We start from the raw sequence: 23,039 nt of genomic DNA on the forward strand, positions 1-23,039 counted from the left end.
ACTTACCCTAATTAGGACTTCAGACTTATAATTTAGCAATATAATATAATTTTGTAATGGTACAAGGATTGACAAATACACCAACAGAACAGAACAGAACCCTGAAACAAACCAGGGATGTATATAGAAACAAGATCTATGAGAGAGCTGGCATGACAGGTCAGCGGTGAATACCAATTATCAACATACAGTGGAGGGAAAAAAACTGTTACATCTCAATTTGACACTAGACATAAAAACAGATTCCAGGTAGGTCAAAGACATAAATGTGAAAATACTTCAAGATAAAAACCCAGGAGATTATCTTAAGTGATCTTTGGAAAGGAAAAGATTCATTTAATAAGATGAAATAAGAATAAACCATATAGGATTGATACATTTGATACTAAATTTTTAAAACTTCTTTTCAAAAAACACAAAGTGAAAAGACCAGATTAAAAAGCTACAGACTGAGAGAAGAAATTGCAATGCATGTTGACAAAAAATGATAAAATCTTTCTTTATATTTTAATGGATATATAAAATACCATAGAATAAATAGACACCAAGGATACACATGCAATTTTCACCAGGGGTTACTTCTGGGAGTAAGGAGGAGAACTGATCATAGAGGCAAAAAGATACTCTAATCTTATCTACAATATTATTTATATTAATTAAAAAATAAACTTGAGTAAAATATTAACAATAATTGGTCTGAATAGTATATGAATATTTGTTTTATCATTCTCAGTATTTTTCAGGATTTTTTTTAAATTCTGAAAAGCAAATAAAAAATATATATTTTTATAAAACTTGCCCCTTGCCCCCAACAAAACACAAGTTCAGACGCTAAAGATAATATCCCTCAAGACGATGATTTGGGAGGACTGGTTCTTACTCTTTCTTTCCTGCGCAGGTACATTCAAATTCTCATATATAATCCCAATCAAGATTAGGAAGGTAGCCTATCTTCTGCTGGGCTGGGAAAGTGGCAAGAAGTCAAAATCAAGTCCAAGGTAATTGGAATGACAAAGGCTGTGAGCAACAGGGGAAGCTAACATTTCAGAGGTTCTCCGTGGTGCGTGAAGGAGAAAGCCCCTTTTGTTTCTCGTCAGACTCACAGCTGAATGTGAGGGGTGCTGTGTCACGGCCCTTGTCAGAGGATGATGGAGCCTGGCAACATGGAGAAGCCCAGGAGACTCATGTCCTGTGTAGGAATGTTTCTTCACAACAGCAGGTCCTCTGTCTGCAAGGAATATGAGGTAACGGAACCAGCACACTAGGATTTCTCCAGCATCCAAGACAAAATAAGCCTTCATTGAGGTGGTGTCCAAATACAGGCTGCTGCCCTGCTCTCACAATAACAGGAAGATACAATCAGTTCTATTTAGAAAAGCCATTAGTCTCAAGCAGGAAAAAACATATTCTCCATATTCTAAAAAGCATACCACTAATGTCTACCAAATAAACATTTGAGGAATGCCTAAAATAATCCTTGACATCATAAATAAGAATCACCCGTAGTTTAGTAATTCCTTGGGACAAACCCCAAGTAGTACCAAAGGACAGTAAAAGCTGAGAAAAGCCTCTAAGAAAACCTATTTCTGGCTTTGCCACTCTGTCTCTGACAACAGCATGTCCGATCAAATAATTGTGCACAGGAGCTATGCCTTTTATAATTCCTCTTTATGAACAACAAAATGTTAAAGACTGAAAAGAGACACCCCAAACCAATGAATTCACTGTCCCCCACTATCCTCAAAAACAGAAAGAAACCATTGAACCCCAAAAGATACATGATACTTCGATTTCTAAAAGAAATGTTACATAGTTTTCCTCTTTGTCTCTCTTTAAAACTATGGGTATCAGTTAAGTGCTAAATAAGCAATTTAAATTCAAACTCTCAGAGGAAATTAAGAGATATAAAACAAACACAAAATAAAGAAAAAACTGATAACCGACAATATGGACAGGTATCTGATAAAGGGCAGGGGAAAAATAAGAAACATGTATACGTGAACACGCACCAGAGTCATAAACGTGGACCTTCTTCTTCTCTAAGTGGTATTTTTAATACCACATGAGAAATCAGGGCTATAAATATCAGAAAAAAGAGTAAAGCTTCACAATATGTCCTCTAAGGACTACTTCACACTGTGGTGAAATTCAGTTCTAACACGTACTTCTGTAAGAGACATACGCAACCTCCAGCACACATATCCTACTTTGCTACAGTCTCAGCTATGTGTGAGGTCTCTGGGTCTCTCTCAGCTTCTTCTTCTAAATATAAACTAAAATCTGCCCATGTTAATTTCCCTACTGAAACCTTTCAATGATTTTTCACTGCCTACAATAAATTAAAAAAAAAATCCTGGTCTCTCGGCACATCATCACAAGGTCTTTAATGGACTGCTCTGAGCCCCAACCTCCCTCCCCAGAAATATCCGCCATACTTCCCACTTACTCCTGTTCACCAAGAAACACAGAACTATTGTAGTTCACACATAAAGAGTTGTTTCATACTTGTGTGCTTCTACTCCTGATGTACTCAAAGCTGTCTGGAATATTCTCTCCGAACCTTCACCAGATCGACGCACTTTCTAGGAAGTACCACTTCTTCTGGCAGAGCTAAGCAGCCCTCCTTAATGCTCCCAGAGCATGATGTGAACATTACATTGTCAGGCACTGCTCTAAGCGCTGAGTACAAAACAGAAGTTCTTGTTTTTACAGAGCAGATAAGACAGTGGGGGCAAGACCTTGGTGCATTCCAAACAGAAGAAAAAATTCAAAGGCCTGAGGGAGAGTGTGCTTGATGTATTTGAGGAATATCAAGGAGGGTGGTTTTGTTTTTATTTTATTTTATTTTTTTTAAATAAACGAGTTCTTATAAAGTGGTGTTCATGTGGAGAATAAGTTAGAGAGGGCAAGGGTGGATTCAGGGAGCCCAAATAGAAGGCTTCTATAATAACATGGATAAGGGATGATTAAGGCTTGAAATAAAATTAATGGTAAGAAGTAGATTACACGTTTTTGATAGAACTGAAAGAAAAAAAAACAAATGGACTAAACACAGGATGGAGAAATATCAAGAATGATGCCAAAGTTTTGTTCTGAGCAACTGGAAAAATGGAGAGTTGGAGGAACACTTGCAGAGCAGCAACTGGTGGAGGCAGAGGTGGGCCACAGAAAGGTAAGGCAGGGTGCATCAAAAGTTTGTTTTTGGCCCTGGCCGGTTGGCTCAGTGGTAGAGCGTCGGCCTGGTGTGCAGAGGTCCCGGGTTCGATTCCCAGCCAGGGCACACAGGGGAGGCGTCCATCTGCTTCTCCACCCCTCCCCCTCTCCTTCCTCTCTGTCTCTCTCTTCCCCTCCCTCAGCCAAGGCTCCACTGGAGCAAAGATGGCCCGGGCGCTGGGGATGGCTCCTTGGCCTCTGCCCCAGGCGCTAGAGTGGCTCTGGTCACAACAGAGCAATGCCCCGGAGGGGCAGAGCATCGCCCCCTGGTGGGCAGAGCGTCACCCCTGGTGGGCGTGCCGGGTGGATCCCTCGGGCGCATGCAGGAGTCTGTCTGACTGTCTCTCCCCGTTTCTAGCTTCAGAAAAATACAAAAAAAAAAAAAAAAGTTTGTTTTTGAACATCACATTGCATTTAAACATCCACCTAGGTCAGTGGTTCTAAGTGGGCACCAGAGCGCACTGGTGCGCCCTAGAAGATTTCCAGGTGCGCCGTATAGTATTCCAGAGAGATATATGCCTGTTGGGGACTAAAAATCCAATAGGGTTTTTGGAGTTTAGATTTTTGGGGAACAGAGGTATGGGGAATTGGCTGTAAGCTGACAGTCTGCCCAACCCCCCACCTCACTTGCTTGATTAGGCGGCAAAAGGCTGTTAATCTGTGGTGCTGGATTGTTTACACTACCCCCCATGTTCCCTGGAAAGACTGGAGGCAAGTTTCTTCTATCCTTTGGTGTCAAGTTAAGATGATATATATGGTGGGGGTTTTCTGCACTCAACACAAGAGTAAAAAGAGAGGAATTCTTCAATGTATTGACAAGGAAATGAGAGTCTGCCTTTCAAATATATGCCCAAACATTGAAGGAATCTCTAGGACACATCAGGCTCATGTTTCTCATAAACACAAGTATGAAAAAACTTAACACATTTGTGCCGGGACCTGCCGAATTTACTAAATCTTACTAAGAATGTATCTATATATATAAAAAGATAAACTTTTTTGTCGTTTTTTTTTATTTTTTAACCCCTTTTTTATGAATCCTAAAAAGCATAACTCAAAAAAATGTAACATAAAAATGTTTTTTAATGTCAGAATAAATTTAATTTTGTTGTATTTATTTCATTTACCATAAAAGCACACTTGGACTTTATATATTTTTTCTTTAATATTTGACTTAATTATTATAACATATTTCTCAGAAATCTGTATATAGTGCGCCTACAATTATTTGTAGGATTTTAAATATGCCCGACTTCAAAAAGTTTGAGAACCACTGACCTTAGGGGATGAGTACAACATAGAAGAGGTCCAAGAACCAAATCTAGGGGATAACTCAATCTTTAGAAGTTGGAAACATGAGAAGAATCTAGCAAAAGAAATATATCTCAAGCCTAGCCCAGGTGGCAAACATCCTGATAGGAGACATTACTTTTTTTATCTTATTTCCAACTTCTGGCCCAGCGCCTCTTGGTTCACAGTATGTACTCAGCAAATAAACTGTCCTTTAAACACAGCTAGAATCTAGTTATTTCCTAGAATCCCTCCTGGATGAACGTGAGAGTCCAGTAATTGAAATATGACCAGCTCAGTGAGGACAACTTTCCTGCATTACATACTGAACATATGTGGAAATAGCACACCACTGCTACACACACCATGAAGAGACAGGACACAGATGAAAGTTTTAAAACCAAGTCCATTGATTGAAAAAGCAAACACTGTGTACAGTTTAAAGGCCAAGAATCAAGAAATGGAGATTTTTCACTTTCTATTGTTTCACAAGGTAAATAAACACATGCGTGATTGCTAAGGTTTTTTGTATTAGTCCATTATCACCATGAACAGCTACAGTCGAGAGGCCAAACTTCCAGCTCCACCTACCAGTACAACGCAAGGAGAAGGGTAACTGAGCCCCTACAGGAAATCACAACATCGTAATAAGGATGTCTGCTTTCGGCTCTCTAATCATTTTATTCTGTTCACCATAAAAAAGTGAAACAATTAAGGTAACTGGCACTTCTATTTTATTCTGAGAGGAAAACAGAATATGTAAATTTTGAATAATCTTTAAAGTCTTCTGTAATCAAAATGACTAAGCACATGAAAACAGATGTGTGTGAATAATCCACATGACTCACAAAATAACCTTGCTACCATTAAAAAAAAAGATTAAACTGATCATAATGGCTTTTTATTTATGTCCTCAGAGACATTTTGGCGAACTTTTTCTATTTACGTCTAAATTGAGTAGAGGTGTTTCATGTTTAAGGACACAGGACATGAAAAGGAAAGGAGGAAAAGCTCAGAAGACCTAACAAGTATGGGACGGGTGTTGTAGAAGTTAGAATTTGCAGGAACATCAAGTTAAATCCTGATTTTAAAAAAAAATCATGGCCAAATGAAAAGGAATGTTTTTTTCCCCAAAATAAACGGGCATCTTCAACCTACTTGGAAACAAAAGCTCAAATGTCATTCTGTATGAAACACAATTTATCCAAGGCCTCCAAATGTTCACCTTTTACTAACTACGCACTGTGCTATTTTACGGAGAGAAAATGCACATAATTTGGAAGAGATAAGTATGGTACTAAAACCCTGTTTATATATCACTATTCTTTTTTTTTTTTTTTTTTTTTTTTTGTATTTTTCTGAAGCTAGAAACAGGGAGAGACAGTCAGACAGACTCCCGCATGCGCCCGACCGGGATCCACCTGGCACGCCCATCAGGGGACGAGGCTCTGCCCACCAGGGGGCGATGCTCTGCCCCTCCGGGGCATCGCGTCGCTCTGTTGTGACCAGAGCCACTCTAGCGCCTGGGGCAAAGGCCAAGGAGCCATCCCCAGCGCCCGGGCCATCTTTGCTCCAATGGAGCCTTGGTTGCGGGAGGGGAAGAGAGACACAGAGAGGAAGGAGAGGGGGAGGGGTGGAGAAGCAGATGGGCGCTTCTCCTGTGTGCCCTGGCCGGGAATCGAACCTGGGACTTCTGCACGCCAGGCCGACGCTCTACCACTGAGCCAATAGGCCAGGGCCTATCACTATTCTTAACTCATTTAATACAAATTCCACTGCACTTATTCACCATTCCATTTTGCATCAATATGAATGCTATTATAGTTCTTTTTGAAATGCCTTCTAGATCCTGGCACATCAAAATAAGTTTTATAAGAAATACTATTAGGGCATGACCAGGCGGTGGTGCAGTGGATAAAGCATCAAATTGGGATGCAGAGGACCCAAGTTTGAAACCCCGAGGTTGCCAGCTTGAGTACAGGTTCATCAGACTTGAGCGCAGGCTCAACAGCTTGAGTGCAGGGTTGCTGGCTTGAGCGTGACATCATAGACATGAGCCCGTGGTCACTGGCTTGAGCCCAAGGTTGCTGGCTTAAGCAAGGGGTCACTCACTGTGCGGTAGCCCCCCCCCCCATCAGGGCACATACGAGAAGGCAATCAATGAACAACTAAGGTGCTGCAACAAAGAATTGATGTTTCTCATCTCTCTTCCTTCCTATCTGTCTGACTCTATCTATCCCTTTCTCTCTCTCTCTCTCTGTCTCTGTCACAAAAATACATACATACATACATACATACATACATACATACATACTACTAGGGAATAGGTACGATAATGGATGCATGTTGACTCTGGCTGTCCAGCATCTGCATGCCCTTCTGATTTGAGGGAAACCCGAGACAGATGCTAAAGAGGAATACTGTCTGATTCCATTCCTTGAAAGCTAGAACAGGAAGGTGACATATACCTGGCCTGTGTAGCTGCAATGTTATATCTCAAGATGTAATGCAAAGATACAAGATCTAATACATGATTATTCACAGCAGATGAATAACAGTCAAGAATTCAAAGGCATAACTGCAATGCCTTTGGGCAATGAGGTCTAGCAGCTTGCTGATGACTGTCCACTGGCTGGTGTAACATGCTGCTTGTATAGTGAGACACAGAAATCTTGGCGGAACGGCTTGCTTCCCATCAATCCTACCTGAGTCTAATTCTCTAATCTTGTCAACTGTGAGCTAAATTTCTAACCTACATCAGTGGGCCAGAGCTTATTTCTGTTCTGTGCACTAAGAAGTGGCTCTACCACCATCAGATCACAGCATGCTCTGTGGGCTTAATTACAAACAAAACAAAAAAAAAACAAAAAAAAAAGAAAAGAAAATTTCAAGACTTTAGTCATTTATATGAACAAAAATGTAGAACATAAGAATAGTAATCAATTCAGAGTATGTTGACCAAGGAAGGAAAAGCAGTTTTAGTCAAAAAGCTAGTTTCAGTGGTTTAGAACCAGTTAGAGAAGTTCTAAATTTTTATGTAGTTGGCTGATTTGAAACTGGACTCAATGGTCGTCTATTTTTTAAAAAGTTGCAATGCCATAAATCCTTTGGGATAATATGAAAGGAGGAATACAAAACTTTCAGGACACAGGAATGATGAAAATCATTGTTACCCATGTTAATCCTTCACCCATTCTCCATCTATGAACACTAAGAGGACCTAGAAGACACTCCGTTTTTCAAGGCCTTAAAAAACACACTAGTGCCTGATCAGGCGGTGGCACAGTGGATAGAGCGTCAGACTGGGATGCGGAGGACCCAGGTTCAAGACCCCAAGGTCGCCAGCTTGAGCACAGGCTCATCTGGTTTGAGCAAAAACTCACCAGCTTGGACCCAAGGTCGCTGGCTTGAGCAAGGGGTTACTCGGTCTGCTGTAGCCCCACGGTCAAGGCACATATGACAAAGCAATCAATGAACAACTAAGGTGTTGCAACGAAAAACTAATGATTGATGCTTCTTATCTTTCTCCATTCCTGTCTGTCCCTATCTATCCCTTTCTCTGACTCTCTCTGTCTCTGTAAAAAAAACAAACAAACAAAAAACACTAGTAAAGCACTTACGTCTTTGAAAAACATATTATTGGCCAGAGATGCTGGTAGGACACACTGAAATCAGGTTGCCCATTTCAATTTCAAGAAGCAAGGAAGACATCAAACCATGGAATCTAACCACTGGTGAGTGAGAAAGTAGGCATAATTACATAAATAGGCAGCAAGGCCACAGTGGTAATTTTTATATTTTGTTTTAAAGTTAGTTAATATTTGATATTATTCTGTATTAGTTTCAGGTGTTCGGCACAGTGATTAGACAATCACATACTTTACAGTGTCCCCCAGATATTTCCAGTCCCTACCAGATACCATACACAGATACTACAACAGAATGGACTCTTTCCTGGTGGCTATACTGTAACTACCAATCTGTACTTCTTAATCTCACCTATTCCACCCAGTCCCCCTACCGTCCCCACTGGCAACCATTAGTCTGTCCTGCGTAGTTCTGAGTCTGTTTCTGTTTTGTTGTTCTTTAGATTCCACATATGAGTGAAATCATATGGCAGCTATCTTTCTCTGATTGACTTATTTCACTTGCTATAAAATAACCTCTAGGTCTATCCAGACTGTCATAAGTGATAAGATTTCCTTCTTTTTATGGTCAAGTAATACTCCATGGTACATATGTACCACTACTTTTATATCCACTCATCTACCAATGAGTACTCGGATTACTTCCTTATCTTAGCAACTGTCAACAATGCTGCAACAAACATAGGGGTGTCTCTTTCCAATTAGTGTTTTGGGTTTCTTCAGATATACAGTCAAAAGTGGGTTTTCTGGGTCATAAAGCAATTTCATTTTTTAAAAATGTCATACTGTTTGCCATTAATGGCTGCACCAGTCTGCAGTCCCACCAACAGTGCACAGAGGGTTCTCTTTTCTCCACATCCCAGACCAGCACTTGTTGTTTGTGGATTTATTGATGGTAGCAATTCTAGAGGTGTGAGGTGGTATTTCATTGTGGTTTTAATTTGCATTTCTCTGTTGATTAGTAACACTGAGCATCTTTTCATGTCTTAGTCATTTCTATGTCCTCTTTGGAGAAGTGTCTATTCTGGTCCTCTGCCGCTTTTTTAATTGAATTGTTTGGTATTTTGGTGATGAGCTGTATGAGTTCTTTATAAATTTTGGATATTAACCCCTTATCAGACGTATCTGATAATATCTTCCCCCAATCAGTAGGCTGTCTTTTCGTTTCCTTGATGGTTTCCTTTGCTGTGCAAAAACTTTTAAATTTGATGTAGCCCCATTATTTGTTTAGTTGTTGTTCCCTTGCCCAAGAAGATAAATCAGGAAAAATATTATTAAGAGAAATGTCAGAGATTTTACTGCTTATCTTTCCTTCTAGGGCTTTTATGGTTTTGAGTCTTATATTTATGTCTTTAATCCACTTAGAGCAGTGGTTCTCAACCTGTGGGTCGCGACCCCGGCGGGGGTCGAACGACCAAAACACAGGGGTCGCCTAAAGCCATCGGAAAATACATACTCTGAGAACCACTGACTTAAGAGTTCCTTATATACGTATTGTGTAATAAGGTCCCGTGTCAATTTTTTTGCATGTATCTGTCCAATATTCTCAACTACATTTACTGAATAGACGGTCTTTACCCCAATTGTATATCCTTGCCTCCTTTGTCAAATATTAATGGGCCATAAAGGCATGGGTTGATTTCTAGGCTCTCTATTCTGTTCCATTGATTTATATGTCTGATTTTATGTCAGTACCATGCTACAGTATTTTGGTTAGTATGGCCTTGTAGTATAGTTTGATATCAGGAAGTGTGATTCCTCCACTGTTCTTCTTTCTCAAAACTGTTGTAACTATTCAAGGTATTTTGTAGTTCCGTATGAATTCTGGAATATTTGTTCTAATTCTATGAATACACCATTGGTATCTTGATAGGAATTGCATTGAATCTATAGATTGCTTTGGGTAATATGAGCATATTGATATTAATTCTTCCCTTCCATGAACATGGTATATGTTTCCATTTATCTGTATCTTCTTCAATTTCTTTCTTCGGTGTCTTATACTTTCGGAGTATAGGTCTTCTACATCCTTGGTTAAATTTATTTGTAGGTATTTTATTCTTTATGAAGTAATTGTGAATGGTATTTTCCTCTTACTTTCCCCTTCTGATAGATCATTACTGGTGTGTAGAACTGCAACTGATTTTTAGATATTCATTTTGTATCCTGCCATTTTACTGAATTTATCAGTACTAGTTTTTTTTTTTTTAGTAGAATCTTTAGTTTTCTATATACATGTCATCTGCAAATAATGACAGTTTTACTTCTTTTGTTCCAATTTGGATATCTTTTATTATTTCTTCTTGTCTGATTGCTGTGGCTAGACATTCCAGTACTATAATGAATAAGAGGTGATAGTGGACATCCCTGTCTTGTTCCTGATCATAAGGGAAATGCTTCTAGTTTTTGTCTTTTGAGTAGGATGCTGGCTGTGGGTTTGTGATATATGGCCTTTATTATGTTGTGTAATGTTCCCTCTATATCCACTTAGTTGAGAGTTTTTAACATAAATGGGTACTGAGTTTTCTCAAATGCTTTCTGAATCTATTGATGTGATCACGTGATTTTTATCCTTCATTTTGTCTATGTAGTGTGCCACATTTGATTTGCAATGTTGAACCAACCTTGCATCCCAGAATAAATCCCACTTGATCATGGTGTATGACTTTTTTAATAGACTGCGGGATCCAGTTTGCTAATATTTTGTTGAGAATTTTAGCATCTGTGTTCATCAGGGATATTGGCATATAATTATTTTCTTTGTAGTGTCTTTATCTGGTTTTGGAATTAGGATAATGCTGGTTTTATGAAATAAGCTTGCGAGTCTTCCCCCCTCTTGAATTTTCTGGAATGATTTGAGAAAGATAAGGTGTTAATTCTTCTTTAAATGTTTGATAACATTCTCCCATGAGGCTATCCAGACCAGAACTTTTGTTTGCTGGGAGTTTTTTGATTGCTTCAATTTCACTGGCTGTAATCTGTCTATTCAGATTCTCTCATTCATCCTGATTCATTTTGGAAAATTTTATATTTCTAGAAATTTATTTCATATAGATTGTCCAATTTGTTGGCATAATAGTTGTTCATATGTTTTCTTTCACTGTTTTATATTTCTTTGGTGTCGTTATTTCTCCTCTTTCATCTATGATTTCATTTATTTGGGTCTTCTCTCTTTTTGTGACAGAGACAGAGCGAGACAGGGAGAGGGACAGATAGGGACAGACAGACAGGAAGGGAGAGAGATGAGAAGCATCAATTCTTTGTTGCGGCTCCTTAGTTGTTCATTGACTGCTTTCTCTATGTGCCTTGACCAGGGGGCTACAACAAAGCGAGTGACCCCTTGCTCAAGCCAGCAATCTTAGGTTCAAGCCAGTGACCTTGAGCTTTAAGCTAGTAACATCTGGGCTCAAGCCAGGGACCACGAGTCATGTCTATGATCCCACACTCAAGCCACCAACCCTGCGTTCAAGCTGGTAAGCCTGCACTCAAGCCTGCAACCTTGGGGTTTCGTACCTGGGTCTTCTGCATCCCAGTCCAATGTTCTATCCTCTGCACCACTGCCTGGTCAGGTCTCTCTTTTTTTCTTGATGAGTCTGGTTAAAGGTTTGTCAAGCTTATTTATTTTTTCAAAGAACCGACTCTTGGTTTCACTGATCTTTTATATTGATTTTTTTAGTCTCTATTTATTTCTGTTCTGATATTTATTATTTCCCTCCTTTTGCTTACTTCGGGACTTGTTTATTATTATTTTCAAGTTCCTTTAAATGTAGGGTGAGATTGTTCATTTGAGATTTTTCTGGTTTCTTGAGGTAGGCCTGAAATGCTGGAAATTTCCCTCTTAGGACTGCTTTCACTATATCCCACCTATTTGAGGTTGTGGTATTCTCATTATCATTTGTGTCAAGGTACCTTTTGAATTGTCCCTTGATCTCATTGTTAACCAACTCATTGTTTAGTAACATGTCATTTAACCTCTATGTCTTCATTCATGTGCTTTTTGGGATTTTTCTTGTGACTGATTTCTAGTTTTATACCATTATGGTTAGAGAAGATGCTTAACATGATTTTAATCTTCTTCAATTTACTGAGGCTTGTTTTATGCCCTAACATGTATTCTATCTTAGAAAATGTTCCATGTGAATCTGTAAAGAATGTATATTTTGCTGCTTTGGGGTGAAATGCTCTGAAGATATTGATTACATTCAGCTGATCTAATGTGTCATTTAAGGCCACCTTTTCCTTGATTTTGTGTCTGGATGATCTATTCACTGATGTCAGTCGATCTCTCCCTTCATGTCCATCAAGATTTGCTTTACATATTTAAGTGCTCCCACATTTGCTGCATGAATATTTACAAGGGATATATCCTGTCATTGGATTGCTCCCTTTATCATTATGTAATGTTCTCCCTTATCTCTAACTACATACACCCTTTGTTTGAAACTCTATTTAGTTAGATATAAGTATTGCTACCCCAGTTTTTTTTTTTCCATTTCCATGAAATATCTCTCTGTATCCCTTTACTTTTAATCTGTGTGTATCTTTCATTTTGAGGTAGGTCTCTTGTAGACAGCATATATGGGTTTTGCTTTCTTATCCATTGAGCTATCCTATGTCTTTTGATTGGAGCATTTAAGCCATTTGCATTTAAAGTGATTACTGATAGGTACATATTTCTTACCATTGTATTCTTTTAACTACATTCCTTTCTTTCCCTTCTTTTTCTTTTTTTAAAGCAGGTTGTTTATTACTTGCAATACTGGCTTGTTGGTAACAAATGCTTTTAGCTTTTTCTTTTTCCTTTTTGCATCTCTGACCTTCCTACCAGTCTCCATGTGTCTTCTACTGTGAATATTTTAATATTTCTTATAATATTAGTTTGATGGTAATAAACTCCTTTAGCTTTTCTTTGTCTGGAGAGCTCTTTATTTATTTTTTTCTTTTATTTAATTTTTTTTAAGTTAATTTTTAGAGAGGAGAGAGAGTGAGAGAGGGGGGGGGGGGAGGAGCAGGAAGCATCAACTCCCATATGTGCCTTGACCAGGCAAGCCCAGGGTTTTGAACCGGCGATCTCAGCGTTTCCAGGTCGACGCTTTATCCACTGCACCACCACAGGTCAGGCCTGGAGAGCTCTTTAATTCACCTTACATTTTAAATCATAGCTTTGCTGGATAGAGTGGTCTTGGTTACAAGTCCTTGGTTTTCATTACTTTGAATATTTCATGCCAATCCCTTCTGGCCTGAATTATTTCTGTTGAGAATCCAGCTGACAGTCTTAAGGGAGATCCCTTGTAGATACCTGTCTTTCTCTTGCTCCTTTTAAGGTTCTCTTTGTCTTTAATGTGTGTCATTTAATTATGATGTATCTAGGTGTGGGCCTCCTTGGGTTCATCTTGACTGGGACCCTCTGTGCTTCCTGGATTTGTGTGCATTTTTCCTTTACTACATTAGAGAAGTTTTTAGTCATTCTCTCTTCAAATAGGTTCTTGATCCCTTGATCATTCTCTTTTCTTTTTCATATCCCTATGATGTGACTTGTTCATTTTTATGGTTTCTATGTCTTTTTACATTATTACTAGTTCTTTAAGTTCTTAGTTCATCCATTCGTCCCCTAAATTCCTTGAGCATCCTTATAACCATTGTTTTGAACTCTGTATCTGGTAGATTGCTTGCTTCAATTTCAGTTAGCTATTTTTCTGGGGATTTCCACTGCTCTTTTATTTGGGCTTTGTTCCTTTATCTCCCCATTTTCACTACCCCTCTGTTTTTGTTTCTGTGTATTAGGAGAATCTTAGAAAATTGTAACCAGAAGGACCAAGTAATTTCACCCATTCAGTCCTAACCTGTATTTTATTTGTCTGGAACTCCTCATATTAAATAGGATTTCATCATATTCTTAAAGTCATTAAGGAAAGTATATAACTTTTGGGGCAACTGAATATAGTTACCGACACCTAGAAACCTGTCTGAAATATTTTTTCTTTTGTATTTATTTATATCATACCTGCTGTATTTCCTTTCATATTTACACAGCATCAAAGGTAGTTCTTCACCAAACAATATATATGACTCTTCATATACTTAAAGGTAATTACTAATCTAACCCTCAACATTTCTCTTCATATTCAACCACGCCAAACCCTGTATTACTTCCTGGAGTCTGCTACCCAGTCATTTTCCATACTCTCTAACCTAATATAACCCAATACACATCAGCCAAATCTTCCAAATTGCAGAACTTAGTACATCCTAAAAGCAGATGCACTGTGAAAGAAGAGTTCAATTCGGGGCACAGGGAAAACATGCCCCTGCAGAAGAGCATGAAAAATGAATCAATGATATGGAATATGGAGTGGGAATTACTAGAAGTAGTTCAATACTCACCCAGTGTAAGGTAGCAGAAACACACTGTGGAAAATGAGATAAAATTCGTTTGCTTTTGTGTTTATTTTTTAACCTATCACCAATATCCTCTAAGAGGGTCCAATGACAAATATTCAATTTTGCTTTAAACAAATGGTTTTTAAGTTGCCTCAATACTTGCTAAAGTGTTGCTAAACTACGGAGGAATTTTACCTGAATGGCACTTCCTCCTGTGGAACATCCACGTAGTAACGAATAAAAAATCTCTCAGAATCTTCTCTCTCACCATCACTCACAACGCTGCCATTGAGTTTGGAAACTGATGGCAATCTGAAAGTAAAAGCCAAAATAAAGGCATTTTAAGATATTAAAAATATTTGGTTTTGGAAATAAAATTATCGGTATAAGGCCCAGTCTTATTCTCCTAAAAAGACACAGTTGATGTAGTCTGCTTGTGTATAACTGACATAAACTAAAGTGGTATAAAATAAAAACATCAAAAATATTTTTAATTTCAGTTTTGGATGAGACACTGACCTTTTATAATCATAACTCACTTTTCAAAATAAGATTCTAGCAGCACTGTCTAATTTAAACATAATGCAACCTACATATGTAATTTTAAATTCTCTGCCATATTTTAAAAAGTAAAAATAAAACAGATGTAATTAATTTTAATAATATATTTTAATTAACTTAACATACACAGAATAAAATCATTTCAACCTGACTTTAATACTAATGCATAAGTAATGAGACACTTTACATTCTCTTTTTCATATAAAGCATTTGAAATCTAGGGTTTATTTTATGCTTAATGTACATTTCAATTCAGACTAGTCATATTTCAAGTGCTCAAAAGTCACACATGGTGAATGGTACCAAACTAGACAGCATTAAGTCTATAGAGTAGTCAGTACAATTTGGTTATATACTTCAGGAATTAATTTATTATATTTACAAAAGAACTTTGTAAAAAGAAAACATATAAGGCCTACTACAAGACTTCTTCTTAGATGCAAAATATGCTGAAACTTATTTTTATTTCTTCAGTGAGATAGTAATGTGTATGTCAACAGCTGGAAAGCAGCAAAGATTTGCTCAATATTAGTTGATCAGAAAGATAATACCCTGTTTAAATAACTATTCTTCTTTAGAACCTTAAAGTCTACTGTTCCCTTTTCAAAACTACTGTGTATAGTACACAAAGAGAAAAAATCAAAGTTCCGTGGCCTTTCCATCTTAGCCGAATATAACTGCTGCTAAAGGCACATTCAGAAATAGACTCATGGGTCATTTCATAATCTATGGGAGTCTGAGTCAGGAAAGGGAGGGAGTCAAAGGAAGAAGATAACAAAACAGTAGTCATATCTACGTCGGTCTACATAATAAGAAGAATATAGATTCAGCTCTCTTAAGTTCTATACTTGAAACAACCTGATTAGTAGGTGTTTACACTATAAATGACCACAATGTTAACAGAGAAAATAAGGACAACTGATTCCCTATTGTACCAACTTTTGCTTCATGAGCCAAAACAGAACTTCGAATATTATGAAAACCAAAAAATATAAAAACAGAATAGTATGTGAGAAAAATTTACAATGGTTTTGGCAGACCAATTACATGCCATGTTTTCCTCATCATATTGCATTCCTTTCCTTCCAGGATGTCAAGCTACACAAGCAGCTCCTTCAAGCACAGTCTGTTCATGCGTTGGATCAGTTTATAAGGCATTCCCTCCTAAGTAGTGCATCATTCCTTTAGTGAAATAACAAGGCCCCCAAGGGGGAGGGGAGCAGAAGAGTCAGGACAACAGACCTGGCTATTACCAATTTCCTGCGCTCCTCAGTGGTATATGGCTGCAGAAGAGGGATTCCTAACAATCTCACTTCCTCAAGCTTGGGGAATGAATTTAGTTTGTCAATGTCTTCCCACGACTGCAAACCTAAGTTGAGAAACATATTGTTTAAGTAAATCCATGAGTATACAAATCAGAAGATAAACATAGCAAATAAATTACTTCATTAATAATATGTGAAATATAAAATTATCGTAAACTAGTTAGAGATCCTGATTTTTCATTTTTTAATCCAAGGAAAGAATGAACTACATTTAAATACCATACCAGCTTCCCTAAAGCCTCTCCAATCCCTGTGATCTCAATGATCAAAAAGAGACCTTTACTCTCTACCATCCACTCATCCACTAATTCTCCACCCACACGGCTCATAAAGGGAGTCACTAGTGGTTTCAATAAGCTGGATGTATGTCATGATTATATAAGTGATGTAATTGACTCTGTCATCAAATATGGATTCATGGAACATTACTACTGATCAGAGTTGATAATGTTAGACTCAAATTTTTACCTAACAAATTCTAAAATAGGGCAAGGTCAATAGAACCAGAAACTAAATATTATCTCTCTTTTATCCTGTCCTCATTTGGGGGACAGGAAAAACAGATTCAAAATTTCAAACCAATGAAAACAAAACACCTGAACTTTTGGGAAAGAACATGCAACAAATGAAATTCATTTAGTCCTAAAACAAAACTCTTCCTATGGCTGTGAGCAAATGTCTCATCCAAGTCAATACTTGGCACTGGTAGGAAAACTATCCTCGTAATAATGAAGCTGGCTAATTTTACAACACATTAAGTCCATGTGAGAAAACTTAGTTCCTTCCTGTTTCTATCAACCTTCAGCAACAGTAAAGGCAGAGGAGCAATTTATGAGGACGCTGGTGTATAACTATCCCAAGTCACAACCATCCTCTTCCCTTCAGAATGGTATTTCCATCTAGGAGGAAGAATAGAGTTAGCTCAAGGGGTATGGAGTTAGGAAACAAATAGCTTCCTTATGCAAAATACTAGTTTTTAAAACTTAATTCCTACCCTTACAGCAAATTCAACTCTTTATGTTTTTTCAGTTACAGGTTAGTTATTTTAAGTTATGTAATTGTTTTTAAAACTAGGTTAAAAGACAATGTCAGGAGAATAAGAAAAGGCACACACTGGGAGAATATATGTGCTAAAGACATATCTGGTAAAGGATTAGCATCCAAAATACACAAAGAACTCTTAAAACTCCACAGTAAAAAAATAAACAACCTGATTCAAAAATGGGCAAAGGACTCCAACAGACTCACCAAAGGAGATATATAAGTGGCAAGTAAGTATATGAAAAACTACCCTGCATCATATGCTAATGAAGACTTGCAAATTAAAACAACAATGAGATTCCACTACACACCTATTAGAATGGCCAAAACACAAAACACTGACAACACCAAATGCTGGTGAGGATGTGGAACAACAGGAACTTTCATTCATTGCCAATGGGAATGCAAAATGGTACAGCCACTTTGGAAGACAGCTTGGCAGATTCTCCTAAAACTAAACATACTCTTACCACATGTTCTAGCAATTACTCTCCTAGGTATTGACCCGAATGAAAATTTATGTCTACACAAAAACCTGCACACAGAGGTTACAGCAGCTTTACTAATAATTGCCAAAACTTGGAAGCAATCAAGATGTGCTTCAGCTTGTAAGTGGATAAGTAAACTGCGGTATATCCAGACAATGGGCTAGCACTGGTTGAGCCTTACAGAATGTAAGTGCTAAAAAGAAATAAGCAATCAAGCCATAAGAAGAAGGAAAGTTAAATGCGTATTATTAAGTGAAAGGAACTAATCTGAAAAGGCTACATGCAGCATGATTCTAACTACATGACGTTCTGGAAAAGGCAAAACTATGGAGAGAGTAAAAAGCTCAGTGGTCGCGAGGGACTGGGAAGGAAGGAGGGTAAACAGGCGAAACACAGAAAATTATTACAGCAGTGAAACTATTATGTATTATGCTACAATGGTAGATATGTGTCATTACTAATTTTTTCAAACCTGTAAAATGTACACCAAGAAAGGAACCCTAATGTAAACTATAGACTGGGCGATGACGATGTGTCAGTGCAAGGTCACTACTGTTATCACCTCGGGACCCGGATGCTGACAGTGGGGGAGGTCGGCATGCATGAAGGCAGGGGGTATAGCTACCTGGCCAGGGCTGCGGAACTTTCTGTACTTTCTGCTCAATTTTGCTGTAAATCTAAAACTGCTCTAAAAAAGTCAAGTTTATTAATTTTTTAAAACAGGCTAAAAATATTCACTCCTGTGTTACACAGAATTAGATGGTAAAAAATTGGCAATCAATTACATATAAGTACTAGAAAAGAGAGCATTTGAAAGACACAGGAAAATTCCCAAACCTAAATTCAGACAAAATAGTCTAGTTTGTAATTCCTTATGTTCTTTTTGCTCTGCCTTTTACTATACAATTCATTAATTTCACTTCATTTGTGACATGACCCCTTTGATATCTAAAATGTAAGTAGCTAATATAATGCTATGCCACTTGATTTATGAAGAATGCCTTCAATTTAGCTAATCAATAGGTATCCGCATGTTGCTCTTGAAAATGTGTCCTATCAGAAGGCAGAGCTATGACTGAAAGAAATATACTTTCACTGTTTCATGCATAGACTCAAATTGATTGGTGTGTAGAATGAGAACAAGCCTATAGCTCACCTGATTTGTGGAGGCTGATGGAGCGCAGATTAGGGAACAACCTGGCCAATGAATCATCAGGCTCCTCAATAGCATTCAAATGATTGTTGGCCAGGACCAGAGTATCCAGTGCAGGAAACATAACCCCTAACTTGCGGATCTCAGTCCAGTCTTGGAGGTTGTTGTCTGTTATATGTAGTAGCTTAAGAGAATGACAGCAAATAGAAGGACAAGACACTGTTTTGTAGTCATTAAGGCACAGGAAAAGCTCCTCCAAACTGCAGAGAAAGAAAGGAAATACTTCATTGTTTAAAGCAGTTACTTTTCTACTTTGCACCTATTTTCATTCATTCAAGAAATAAGTAAATGCCTACTATGTGTGAGACTCTGCCAGGTGTTGTAGAGAAAATATAAAGATGTCTTCCCAAAGCTAAAACTACAGCTGGGAATACAGCAGAGAAAGATATAACCCAGTATTAATTTTATTTGGGACTTAATTAAGTAGTATAACTTCTAAGTTCAACAGTACTCATCTAGAAATGGAATTAGAATTGTAGTTGGAATAATCAGGAAAGGATGCATAACCTTGAAGGAGGGTAGACCTGCACAAGTTGAGAGAAGATGGAAGAAAATCCAGTAGCATCACAAGCAAATGTTTAGAACAGAAACAATAACTACCATTTATTGAATTCCTACTCTGTGTCAGGCCCTGCCAGGGGCTTTATAGACTGTACTTCTGTTTCTGCAAGGTGGATATAATTATGCCCATTTTATAAACAAGGAAATAGAGCTCAAAGAAGTTATTTAGCTTGTCAAAGGACATGATTAGAAGTAGAACTGGGGCATAAAAGCTCATTGCATGTTATGCTAGATGTTGCAGGCCATGAGGAAACCAATCTCATCATTGAGAGTGAGACCCTAAGATGGGATAAGTGGGGAGAGGCCAAATTCTGAAAGGCTTTGATAATTTCCATATTTATATCGTCAAAGAAACTACAGCTTCATCTATTTCTTTAAACTCCTTCCTCTGAATATGTATATTCAAAGATAGATAAACAAATATAATGGAGCATTTCTAGACTAACAAGAGCATAATTTCTTGCTTAAATTATTGAAAAGAACACCAGGTTCAATTCCAATTAGGTCAGCTATGTACTTAATCATCTGACTGTTAATATATTTCAGAGATACTGTGATTTTTTTTCTCCTCCTAAAGAAAAGGGGTGAGGCAAAATTCTGAAATCAGGTAATCAGAAGATTAACATGGAGAAAGGTTAGGTAGATCTAGAAATGATAAGTGCTTCTCAGGGATATTTTCTAGCCAAAGAATGACATATCCTGTGGCATGGTGTTACTCAACACTGAACAAGCATTCTAATAAAAATGGTACCAAGTTACACTCACAGCCTCATTGTAATGACTCATTTTCATAACCTCATTCGCCATTGTATCTGCGGGTCTAGGATTTCTGCGGTGGGAGATCAGCAGTATTCTATGTGCTAACACAGGTGACAGCTCAGCCCCCTCTCCACCGCGCTCTCTGGGCTTACTCTGGTAACTCCTGCAGGATCGTGTGCACTGTCTCCCAGGAAGCTTTGCTGTTATTGAGGACAAGCTTGCGAACCCCAGAGAAGGACCCAGCACATGTTCTTTCTAAAACCGACAAATTCAGAGGGTTGGAACTCAGGTTTAGAAACTCCAACTGGGGAACATTTGACACAATTTTACTGACCTAGGGAGAAAAAAGAAAAGCATATCAGGCAGGAATCAGAGTTTCTAAATAGCAATCACGCTCCAAAACGCCTAAGCGAGTGGGTCTCCAGGCAAAGGGCCATTCACATTATGTACGCACAGAGGGGCATAAATAATTTCAACAAATTTTGACAAATAACTTCATCTCTTTCTATAAAACACTGTCACCACTGAAAAGTAATGGTACAAACAAAAAGATTTCCCATGTTGCCTTTGGCAAGGCTTTTGATTGTTATATATGACATTCTCTTTGATAAATGGGAGAAAAGACAGTTTAGATGATGACATTTGAGGCTACGACTTTCTAAAGAGCTGAGATTGGGTCATGTAATCCTCTCTGAATATCTCCTTCCCTCTATCCTCATTACAATATTAATTCAAACTTTATTGAAGACCACAAAGTGATAATTCAGGTATTCAAAATTGACTACATAGCCATCATCACTCAGAAAACAGTTCTAGCTTGGTTCAAAGATGTATAAAACTATCCATAACTATATAATAAAAGAGAAAATATCACTAATTTAATGATTTACCTAGAAACTTGGTAGGAAAAAAAGTTTAAAAAAGGAACTGAGCATTACTGACCTTTAACTATTTGCTTTGATAGTACTAGTGTCTTTGATATAACTATTTCACTACATTCTCAGAACAACTTGTAAGATGACTGATACTTTCTCATTTTAAAAAAATAAAACTGAGCCCTGGCTGGTTGGCTCAGCGGTAGAGCGTCGGCCTGGCGAGCGGAGGACCCAGGTTCGATTCCCGGCCAGGGCACATAGGAGAAGCGCCCATTTGCTTCTCCACCCCCGCCCCCTCCTTCCTCTCTGTCTCTCTCTTCCCCTCCCGCAGCCAAGGCTCCATTGGAGCAAAGATGGCCCGGGCACTGGGGATGGCTCCTTGGCCTCTGCCCCAGGCGCTAGAGTGGCTCTGGTCGCGGCAGAGCGACGCCCCGGAGGGGCAGAGCGTCGCCCCCTGGTGGGCGTGCCGGGTGGATCCCAGTCGGGCGCATGCGGGAGTCTGTCTGACTGTCTCTCCCCGTTTCCAGCTTCAAAAAATACAAAAAAAAACCCCAAAAAACAAAAAACTGAGACTCAGAGATGTTGAATAATTAACATCTTATATTAAATAAGGTCTCTGCGTCACAAAAGCCAAATCTAGAACTTAAAAATCAGAGCCATGTTCTTTCCAGTATACAGTAGTCCCCTCGCCTATCTGCAGTTTTGCTTTCCATGGTTTCAGTTTCCTATATCAAGCATGGCCTGAAAATATTAAATGGAAAATTCCAGAAATAAACAAGTCATAAGTTTTAAATCAGGCGCCCCTGCAAGTAGCATGATGAAATCCTGCTGTGTCCCACTCCTTCCCACCATGACATGAATCATCCCTTGTCCGTGTATCCAGGCTGTATATGCTACCTGCTTCCATCCATACATTAGTCACTTAGTAGCCACTTTGGTTATCAGACCAACTGTTGTTCAAGTAATCCTTCTTAACTTAATAATAACGCCAAAGTACAAGAGTACTGATGCTGGCAATGTGGATATGCCAGAGAGCTATAGAATATATATGCATGTATGTATAGACAAAAGACATAGTATATAGAGGGTTTGGCACTATCAGTGACTTCAGACACTAATTGGGGAGTCTTAGAATTTATACCTGGGGATAAGGGGGGACTATTGTACGACAGCTAATAAAATATAGATATAACCAGAAAAAAATGAGAACTAAGCTTAAAGTTCTGTAAAATAAACGCTAGAAGCCCAGTAAACACATTCAACATCACCCAGCCAGGCAGTGTGGTAACTACCAGCTATGAGAAAAGGAGTGCAGCTTTTGGAGTTAGGAAACCTGTACTCAAACCAGGTCCCAACACTTCCTAGTTGTGTGGTTTGACACAGATCTTAACCTTTCCAAATGTGTTTTCTCAATCAAAACATAAAAAAAATAGTACCCACCTATTTTACAGGATTATTGGTAGAATTAAATGAGATGCATGTGTAAAGCACTTAATGTAGTGTTTGGAACACCTTTTAGAAACTTGTTTCCTTCTACTCCCTAAAAGAATGTAAGCTGCCTGAAAGCAGGAACAGTACTCACTCAGTTCATTACTGCCTAGGGGGCACTTCATGTTTGTTAAATAAATTAATGACACAGAATAATTCAATAAATGTAACAATTACTACTGTAAGTTTAGTAAGAA

The 23,039-nt window shown here is 38.3% G+C and overlaps 1 protein-coding gene across 3 annotated transcripts in view; it reads right to left on the minus strand.

Annotated features, from left to right (window-relative positions):
- Positions 1-23,039, minus strand: part of TBCEL (tubulin folding cofactor E like) — a 59,038-nt gene that overhangs the window by 13,782 nt on the left and 22,217 nt on the right. For all 3 annotated transcript variants that reach the window (XR_010748980.1, XM_066365317.1, XM_066365316.1), the window contains 4 exons: positions 20,632-20,813; positions 19,103-19,359; positions 16,335-16,461; positions 14,727-14,843 (listed from right to left, as the gene is read on the minus strand). Coding sequence is in view for 2 of the 3 variants with exons in the window: in XM_066365317.1 (XP_066221414.1) it covers positions 14,727-14,843; positions 16,335-16,461; positions 19,103-19,359; positions 20,632-20,813 (683 nt within the window). In the remaining variant the exon portion in view is untranslated. The remainder of the gene's footprint in view (positions 1-14,726; positions 14,844-16,334; positions 16,462-19,102; positions 19,360-20,631; positions 20,814-23,039) is intronic.

The sequence above is a fragment of the Saccopteryx leptura genome, chromosome 2 (assembly GCF_036850995.1).
Source record: "Saccopteryx leptura isolate mSacLep1 chromosome 2, mSacLep1_pri_phased_curated, whole genome shotgun sequence".
Classification (NCBI taxonomy): Eukaryota; Metazoa; Chordata; class Mammalia; order Chiroptera; family Emballonuridae; genus Saccopteryx; species Saccopteryx leptura.